The following is a 9,295-nucleotide window of genomic DNA, read 5'->3' as shown; positions in this document are numbered from 1 at the left end:
TGTGTGTGTGTGTGAGAGAGAGATGGTGTAAACGAGGATGTTTACCTTCTGTTTGCATGTGGATTCAAGGATTCACTTCTAATTAATTGGCCCCCCTGTGCAGAAATGCTGTCAAGCTAATTATGTATGCACACAAACACTCTTACACACACACACACACACACACACACACATACACACTTATGTACACACACACTATCTCACACACAAACGAATCATTAACCCACTCTCAACCACTCTCTCACACACACACACACACACACACAATTATTCAACCTAAACAAACTCTGTTAATTCTGTTAATTTTGCAGCCAATTTGCGCTGCACTTGAAAGGTCTTTGCCGTCATGGAAGGTTAATTGAATGTTTGTGTGTCTGGTCCCTTCCAGGAGAGTCCTGCAGCATGGACCAGTACAACAAGCTGAAGACCATGCTGCTCAACATGCAGCCCTCCTACATGACCCATCAGGACCAGGGCCAGAACCAGGGCCAGGGCCAGAAGCAGGGCCAGAAGCAGGGCCAGAACCAGGGCCAGAACCAGGGCCAGAAGCAGGGCCAGAAGCAGGGCCAGAACCAGTGCCAGGGTCGTCAGACAGACATGGCTCAGAGGCAAGCTCTGGTGGAGAGCATGTTCACATATCTGGACAGGAACCTGGACGGTCGCTTGGGAAGCGATGAGCTGGCGCAGGTGGGGACCTCTCTGGGTGGAGCTAGTTACTGTCATATACGTAGGGTGCACTTGATTGACCAACTAGAGCGGCACCGCATGATTAGTCCTATTTAGTCTAACCTTTTGAAATGCGAAATGTTACATTTTAATTGGGTTGTCTGTGTGTGTGGGTGTGTATATGTATGTGTGGGTGTGTTAGATCTCTGAGCAGGACCATCTTGTAGACAGCATGCTGGAGTGCACCATGCAGGATCTCCTCCGCTACGACGACTACAACAATGATGGGCTGCTCACTCTGCACGAGTTCTACACTGCCTTCCGTGAGCCCCCCTCTCCTCCCCCACCCCTCTCACCCGCAATGCCTCCATCCTTCCTATCCTGTCCTACCATCCCTCCCCTCCTCTCCTCCGCCCCTCCTCTCCTCCGCCCCCCCTCTCCTCCGCCCCTCCTCTCCTCCGCCCCTCCTCTCCTCCTCTCCTCCGCCCCTCCTCTCCTCCTCTCCTCCTCTCCTCCTCTCCTCCGCCCCTCCTCTCCTCCGCCCCTCCTCTCCTCCTCTCCTCCGCCCCTCCTCTCCTCCGCCCCTCCTCTCCTCCTCTCCTCCGCCCCTCCTCTCCTCTCCTCCGCCCCTCCTCTCCTCCTCTCCTCCGCCCCTCCTCTCCTCCTCTCCTCCGCCCCTCCTCTCCTCCGCCCCTCCTCTCCTCCGCCCCTCCTCTCCTCCTCTCCTCCGCCCCTCCTCTCCTCTCCTCCGCCCCTCCTCTCCTCTCCTCCGCCCCTCCTCTCCTCCTCTCCTCCGCCCCTCCTCTCCTCCGCCCCTCCTCTCCTCCGCCCCTCCTCTCCTCTCCTCCGCCCCTCCTCTCCTCCTCTCCTCCGCCCCTCCTCTCCTCCTCTCCTCCGCCCCTCCTCTCCTCTCCTCCGCCCCTGCCCTCCTCCTCTCTGGCCCTCTCTCGGCAGGCTGAAGGGATCAGCCAGGATGAAGAGTGATAAACCTCTAATACCCTCGTATCAAACCCTCCATCTCTTTATCCCCTCCATACCTCCATTCCTAAACCCCCCTCCCTCTCTCCTTCCTTCATCCTCTCCCTCTCTCCATCCCTTCATCCTCTCCCTCTTTCCATCCCTTCATACTCCTTCATCCCCCTCTCGCCATCCCTCCACCCAAACCACTCTCTCCCTCCATCCACCCCCCCCGGTCAGTCATTATCTTCGGGCTAGATGTTGCTCTGCTCCTGGGTTGAGAGCACCTAGTCATCCAGACTAATAAGCTCTAATCACACAACCCATAATTGTCTTCTGAAACCAGACGGAATGTCGCCATGGTTCCACTTAGTCCATCAGACTGTACACTGTTGTCTGTTTCAATGTCCAATCTACCACCACCCCGCCCCCCGCTCTCTCTCTCGCTCTATACCAACCATCTGAATCCTCTTTTAACTCTCTCGCTCTCTTTTCATGTCACATTTCCTCCATCCATCTATCCATCTATCCATCTATCCATTTCTCTCTGTCTCTCTCTCTGTCCCTCTGACTATTTCTCCTCACTCCATCCTGGAGGTGAGAATGATATACTCTCTGAGGTCTGAGCGAATGCCCCAGCTCCAGTGGTAATTGCGTGCCAAGACCATCCAGTAGGGCCAGGCAGATAAATCAACCCATTAGCCATGGCGAGCGGCCATTTTGAAGGCTTTAGCAGAAAAGCTAGGCCCATTAAATCCTAGCACTCGTTAAGCATGGTAATGACTGGTTTTAGTGGAACCACTATTGTCATTATCCAGTTAGTTCCCCGAGCGAGCATCCAGATGGCATTGCAGCGCATGGCGTTAACGCCTGCGATGGTTTCCAGTCAAGGTGTTTTATGTGTTTTTGACGTGAAGGGGAGGGAGAATAAAATCAGACGAACAATGTAAAACTCAAGGTTACCTGTTCAGCTACATGAGATGGAAGTCGGAGTGGGACTCGTTTTGGGGGCGGACCTCATCTGGTGTTCTGGGTTTGTGCGATGAGTTCCGGGGTGTTTGTTTCCTCCCTGGGGGGGGCCATTGATGCCGTGACGCCAGGAAGCTCAGCTGGTTGTCGTGGCTACTCTCCCGCAGAGGGACACGGATGGTACTTTATCTGGACAGAGGTATATATAATGACCGTGGAATCACTTTGGCGTACGCGCAAGTTAGCTAGACGCAACCAAAGTATGGATTCATCCACTCAATTATTTTTGTTTTTACATATTTCCACGTTTTTACATTTTTAACATGGACCTAATCATTCCAAAAGTGCAAAATGCAGTTGGAAACATTTGATTTGGATGCATTTTAGTGGATCAGTTATTATAATCAGATAATTTAGTATTTTCTGTGTCTGAACTGCAGTATTATTCACAGTAGCCAAATACACAGAGGGGAAGCCGTGGAGGAGGGTTATCTTGAGTTGGTATATTATCTTGAAACATGGATAAACAGCTTTTAAAATGTGTGTGGATTTAGCTATAAAATACTAATAATTAAAAACAAAGTTACTCAACAGATTTCTTATTTCTCACAGTTTTGCATTTGTAACTTAATTAACCAACTGGAATCGCACAGATATTACTGATATCATACACATTTGTGACATAGTCCTAATTAGAAACCCCAGGATATGCTCTCATTTGGACTAAATAATAATAATACAAAGGGCAGTGTGGCCACAAGCCCAAAACTAATATCCGCAACTGTGGACATAAACCGATTGCTGGGTCTCTGGAGCATATTCTTAAGGCTAGTGTTTCACCCACAAAGCCTAGACATCACAGCTTTGCTCGAAAATAATCAAATGTTCCGATGGTAGGCTATTTACATTCAATTTGCCCCTTAAGCATTCTCCGGTACTCGGCAACATGGCGTTGTTGTTTTTCTCGTTGACGTCGCTATGGCGACCTTTGCCCCAAGCTGTCGGAGAGCGCGTGTATAAATGCTGTATCCCTCCTGCATCTCTGGGCCGAAACTGCTCAATTAAAATCTACAAACTTTCTGTGGAACTAGGTTTCCTACACAAGCGTTTTACGGACGTTTCGGAGGGCGGAATCTTGTGATTATTGTCTGACGTTTTGATGAGATTCATTATTAAGCAGTGCTTTGTCCGCTACAATGCAGAGCGCTATTTTTTTCCACAAATCTTTCCGGGGTCGCGCTCGGGGTCGGGTTCTTTTTAAAGACCACTCTAGTCCACATCAACGCTCCCGTTTTCTCCTGTCTAGCAGACCTAGTCCTGTCATGGTGGTAAATCTGGCTGAGTTTGGTCCAGTAATAGCTTTTTCTACCTGGCGTGTTTCTATCAGAGCACAGAAGCTGTAATTGTGAAGGCTATTTGAGGTTTAGCGAGAGAGGAGATGTGTCGATGTGTAAATCTGAACATACTGAACTGTATAAATTACAGAGCATGAATACAGAACACATACATTATACATAAACATAGATAATGGACATACTGGATGACTAGGATGTACTGCTGTTTTCTGATACATAGATATTTAACATCCAGATCAATGCACTTGCAGAACATATCTATTATACACCCAGGAGCAGCAGTATATCACTAGCATGTGTTTCAGAAACAGTTAGTTCAAGTGCAGTGGTTAGTGACGCTATATTAGAGAGAGAGTGAGGGAGTATATAGAGAGAGAGGGAGTAGAAAGAAAGAGAGATATAGAGAGAGAGGAAGTGGAAAGAGAGCGAGAGACATAGTGCTAGTCTAGGCATAGTGCCCGTTCTCCTGCCTCCCATCCTCAGGCTGTTTTGTTGTCCATGGCTCCTGTTAATGGAGGAATTATAGAGACAAGGAAGTGCCAGGCTTCGTCAGCAGAAAGCACTAATTAATAGAGTGGCTGAAACAGGGAGCACAGGAGGTGGAGGGAGGGAGGGAGGTCAGGAGGAGAAGAAAGAGAAAGCGAGAGGAGGAAGAATCTGAGTAATTGGCTGGTGAGAGGGTGAGAGAGAGGGGGAGAGGGTGAGAGAGAGGGAGGGAATTAGACGGGGAGAGACAGGGAGGGAATGACAGGGTAAGAGGGTGAGAGAGAGGGAAGGAGAGAGAGAGAGGGAGGGAGATCTAGAGGGGTGGGAAGAGAGGGAGAGGTGAAGAGACAGTAGAGAGAGAGATGGAGAGGAGGAGGAGGAGGAGAGAGAGAGCTGTGGAGAGGGTCTCTGTTTGAAGCGTGGTGGTGGTGGTGGTGGTGGTGGATGGTGGTGGTGGTGGTGGTGGTGGTGGTGGTGGATGGTGGGGGGTACTGACCCGATAGGTGTGGAGGCCAGACACAGCAGCCCGTACCATCCGTGTGTGCGTGTGTGTGTGTGTGTGTGTGTGTGTAACGCAGCCTTCAGAGTCCCGGTCTTTCCCAGACAAGGCCCAGATAACCCCTGTTACCAGCCCGGACAGAGCAGGACCCAGACAGCCATCTGTTGCGTCATGAAAAAGAACTCTTGGTGAGGAGACTGAGTGTAATGTAAACCTGATCCATATCTCTGTTAGGCCTTCTCATGTATTACCCACTTGCTTACAGAGTGGGAAATGAATCCATAAATCTATAAATGAGATTTGAAACCAGGGCATTAGTGCTTCACCTGTCAATCAAACCAATTAGCGGGAAATGTTGGAAGCTCATTAAAAGCTGGCGAGCCAAAAGAACTGTCAAATATAAAAAGATTACCTCAAGTTCACTGAATGGATCTTTGCGTTTTCTTCTCTTACCAGAGACATAAGAGAAAGCTGCTTTCTTCGGCTCGCAGTTGGTTTAATCATTTCACACCCTGTGTCACTTTCTCTCTTTCATTTCATACTTTGTGACATTTTCTTTCTGACTCTCTTGCTCTCACTCTCCCACTCTCTCCCTCTCTCCGTCTCTCCCTCTCTCTGACTCTCTCTCTCTCTGAGTCTCTCTGGTGCTCTCTCACTCTCTCGCTTCACTCCTCATTCTCTCACTCTCCTCTCTTTCTCTCTCTCTCACACAACATATTAAACCATAATAAAATAGTCCCCAAAAAAGGCAAATCTTCAACTCTGGTGGCAAACTCAAAATCAAATCTATCCCGTACTATCTTATTATTCCTTCATTATGACCAGATGACCTCACCCAACCCTTTCCTTTCCTTCTCATTGGTCACAGTGTGATCCTTTCATCTCTCTGCTTTCTTTTAACTCTGTTTAAATCCCCCTTCCTCTACATGTCTAATTAAGGGTAGAGCTCCTTCCTGTTTCATCGTCCTGGGGTTACACTTGACCCCTGACCCCAGACACCCTCCCACTTCCTGTCTGCCTCTCTCCTCTAGTCAGGCCTTCATCTCCCCCTGTACGGAGGCCCTCCTCCTCTCCTCTCCTCTCTTCTCCTCCTCTCCCTCTTTCCTCCTCTCCTCTCTTCTCCTCTCCTCCCCCTCTCCTCTCTTCTCCTCCTCTCCTCTCCTCCTCTCCTACTCTCTCCTCTCCGCCTCTCCTCTCTGCCACTTCAAACACGCGTGTCTGCTGTTTGACAGAAGGAACATTTTAAGGAAACAAGCTAAGACTTCAAAGGGAAAAAACACCCGAACAAAACCAGACAAAACAGAGGGGTAGAAAAACAGCCTTTATGAGCTTGTGTAAGTGCCCAGCATCTCATGCGGATAACAATTGAACACTTGGTGCATGTATCTAACACACATGCTTGCACAAACACACACACAACCACACCTGCACAAACACACACACACTTGCACACACACACACACACAGTGCTAGCATGCTGTGTCCATGCAGGGAGCTGAGTAGTGTATTGATCAGAGCAGGATCTGTGTAGAAGTGGTGCTTGCCTGCTGACTGCGGGAGGAGAGAAGGTTACAGGAGATCAAATCCAATCGTATTAGTTCTGCCCTTTTTGTCAAGCAGTGTCACTGAGGGCTTCACATACGCCCACAGAACTGCACCTAAGCCCACCTAAGACCCTGGAGGAAGACAAGGAAACACTCCCAGGAAAACGTCAGAGACAGAATGTTAGGAGCCTTGGGAGGAGCAGGTCAGTGAGAGCTCCCCTCCTCCAGAGACGCCGTCACACACAGAGGAGAGGACCAGAGGCTGGTCATCATCATGCATCAAGAGGATAAAATAACTCTGTAGGAGAGGGGGGTCAGGTTTGAGAGACACATGCAGAGAGAAAGAAAGAGGTCGAGGTCGAGGCGAAAAGAAAGGTGAAAGGAAGAGAGTAGAGATGTGGTGAGAGACTAGTGGCATCACCACAGGATCCAAGTGAGATGACCTTCTCCGAGCTCTCCAGCCAGGCCCAATGAAAGGCCGTGTTTTCAGACGTTAGCGATGTGTTTTCGTCAAACGCTGTAGAACGAGCTGCGCGCTCGCCTGGTTGACCTTGTCGTCACCTGACGGTCACCTGACGGTCACCTGACGGACGCCGGCGGGACGGGAGGAGCAGATAACCGGGATCTTCGTTTGCCTGTCCGACCGAACTGCTGTTCCTCTCAGACAACGCTCTTCAGAGGTCCAGATAAACGTATTCCATCGGTCTCCTTTTCTGTGACACTCTCTCTCTCTCTCTCTCTCTCTCTCTCTCTCTCTCTCTCTCTCTCTCTCTCTCTCTCTCTGCCTCCCTCCATCTCTCTCCCTCTCGCAATGATTATTTCTTGAGGGTGAGAGGAAAGAGAAAGTATTGTCTGTCCGTTCGATAACAGCATCTAATAATAATATCTAATCTCTATTCAGAAGACGTCGCCTAGTCTAGACGGATATTAAAAAACTAAAACGACTTCATGCTGTAAGTTATTGTTACCTTTATGTCCGTAATGAAACAGATTACAACACTGATATCCATATAATCTGTTAAGCAACAAAGCAATTATTTTGCGACAGCTTTAGAAACACTTTATTGCTGTCATTTCCATTCATTTAACATTGTTAAACTCTTGTATTTTTAACACAAACACGGCATAAAAACGCGCGTGTAATTTCCTGAGGAAAGCTCGGCGTCGGCCTGTGTTAAGCGGGAGGTCTTGATGCTAGATAAGTGCTCTCTCGCTCTCTGTCAGTGTGGAAAACTGGCTTCATTAGCAGGTGTTGTGTATCTGGGTACAGATCTGTGAGACAGGCCCGGGTAGAATCCTTCACCACCCCGTCCTCCGCAAGGGACTAAAGCTAAACACTGTGCTTCATCTCTCCCTCCCTCCCCCCCCTCCTCTTCCTCCCCTTCATCTCTGGTAAATAGTTCACTTTCTTGTTTCCTCCATATTTTGTTTTTTGTTATTTTTTAACGGTTTATTGTTTTCGTCAACTTTGTGTTTTTATTCCGAGCGCCGCTCTGAAATAATGACTCTTCTTCTTCTCAGGTGAGTATTAAAGGGTGAACAGAGGCTCTGGTTTGTGTTTGAGGTGCACAGTGGGATGGTGAAACCCTGCTCACTGTTTTATTTAGATCTCATTCTGTTTTCAACAGACCGTGAATCCTTCTCTGTGGTGAACTCATACTGGGATGAAGCTGCTGTGGTTCTGAGGTACTCTGGTGTTGTTGAACTGTGGGTTCCGTGGTTTTATGTTACTGCGGTTCTACGGTTCTGTAGGTGCTGTGGTTCTTTGGGTCCTGAAGTTCTGTAGTGCTGTGGTAGATGTTCCTTTCACCAGTCTTTGAAGTAGTCCAGTTTTCTGCAGCGTCCAGACAGATTTAATGAACAAGACCTTGTATGGTCCAAAACTGGATGTGTGTGTGTGTGTGCGCATGTGTGCGTACGTGTGTGTGCGTACGTGTGTGTGTTCATAAATTATTTTAAAGCTTAGGCTGCACTTTCGATTGCACTAAGTCAGGGTATGAAATATTATATTGGAAGTGAAGAGCTGGAGAATATTTAGGACAAATGTCTGCTGGAGCAAAAAAATTTGGAAAGAAAATTGTAATACTTACTGATCTGACTTCAACTGAATACAGTTGATGTCAGATCTTTTGTATCTCAGTGTTCACAGTTGTATCTCAATATGGTTCCTTCAAAGGAGTAATCCGGAATCTCTTCTAAGATTTACAAAATGGGGTAAATGGGGTATAAAAAAGGGGTTTATAAAATGTCTTTGAGAACCAGCTTGTGATATTACTTCCACTACTGTATGTTTGACAACTTGAAAACTTTCTTCATTCTGTGGATGTGTCGCCACATTTCACAAGAAAATTACGAACCTGCTTTCCTGCGTGTGTGCGTATTGCTTTACCTGTCTGTGTGTGCGTGCGTGCGTGTGTGTGTGTGCGTGTGTGTGTGTGTGTGCGCGGACCCGTGTAAACATTTATCTGACCTCCAGACAGGCCATTCATCAGCCAGTTTCTTCCCCCCAGGCTGATGCTCTCCTCTGGGACACAGAGTCTCTCTCTGCCCCCTCTGGTCCACCCTCCACTCACTCACACTGGATCACACTATTAGCTAATGTGGACTTGGGGTGTGCTTGATTTATTTTATCAATCGCAGTGGGACTATTGGGACCGATGGGACATCCACCCCCAAATTGTGAGCTGTGATAGGAATTAAACCGCCCCAAAACATTTTGAAATGCTTTCTGCGTGTTTTGAGTTGTGTTCTTGACCTCTTGTCTTCCACACAGTACTGGTGCACGCCTGCTAAAGCTCTTATGTCTTTCTTCTCTCTCT

At 48.2% G+C, this 9,295-nt stretch overlaps 1 protein-coding gene across 1 annotated transcript; it reads left to right on the top strand.

Annotated features, from left to right (window-relative positions):
- Positions 1–392: 392 nt before the first annotated feature.
- On the top strand, positions 393–5,433 carry LOC134015787 (follistatin-related protein 4-like). The gene is made up of 3 exons (XM_062455319.1): positions 393–687; positions 869–989; positions 5,012–5,433. The coding sequence occupies exons 1-3, from the start codon at positions 403–405 to the stop codon at positions 5,122–5,124; spliced, it is 519 nt and encodes a 172-aa protein (XP_062311303.1). The 5' UTR covers positions 393–402; the 3' UTR covers positions 5,125–5,433.
- Positions 5,434–9,295: the final 3,862 nt, after the last annotated feature.

The sequence above is a fragment of the Osmerus eperlanus genome, unplaced genomic scaffold, assembly GCF_963692335.1.
Source record: "Osmerus eperlanus unplaced genomic scaffold, fOsmEpe2.1 SCAFFOLD_887, whole genome shotgun sequence".
Classification (NCBI taxonomy): Eukaryota; Metazoa; Chordata; class Actinopteri; order Osmeriformes; family Osmeridae; genus Osmerus; species Osmerus eperlanus.
The sequence above is the reverse complement of the archived record's forward strand: the minus strand, read 5'-3'. Positions and strand labels throughout refer to the sequence as shown.

Bases quoted from the DNA above. Each gene is read 5' to 3' on its own strand.
- LOC134015787 (XM_062455319.1), top strand. From the start codon at position 403: ATGGACCAGTACAACAAGCTGAAGACCATGCTGCTCAACATGCAGCCC. The intron at 688-868 runs GTGGGGACCTCT...TGGGTGTGTTAG, and splicing joins GAAGCGATGAGCTGGCGCAG to ATCTCTGAGCAGGACCATCT. The intron at 990-5,011 runs GTGAGCCCCCCT...TGTGTAACGCAG, and splicing joins CGAGTTCTACACTGCCTTCC to CCTTCAGAGTCCCGGTCTTT.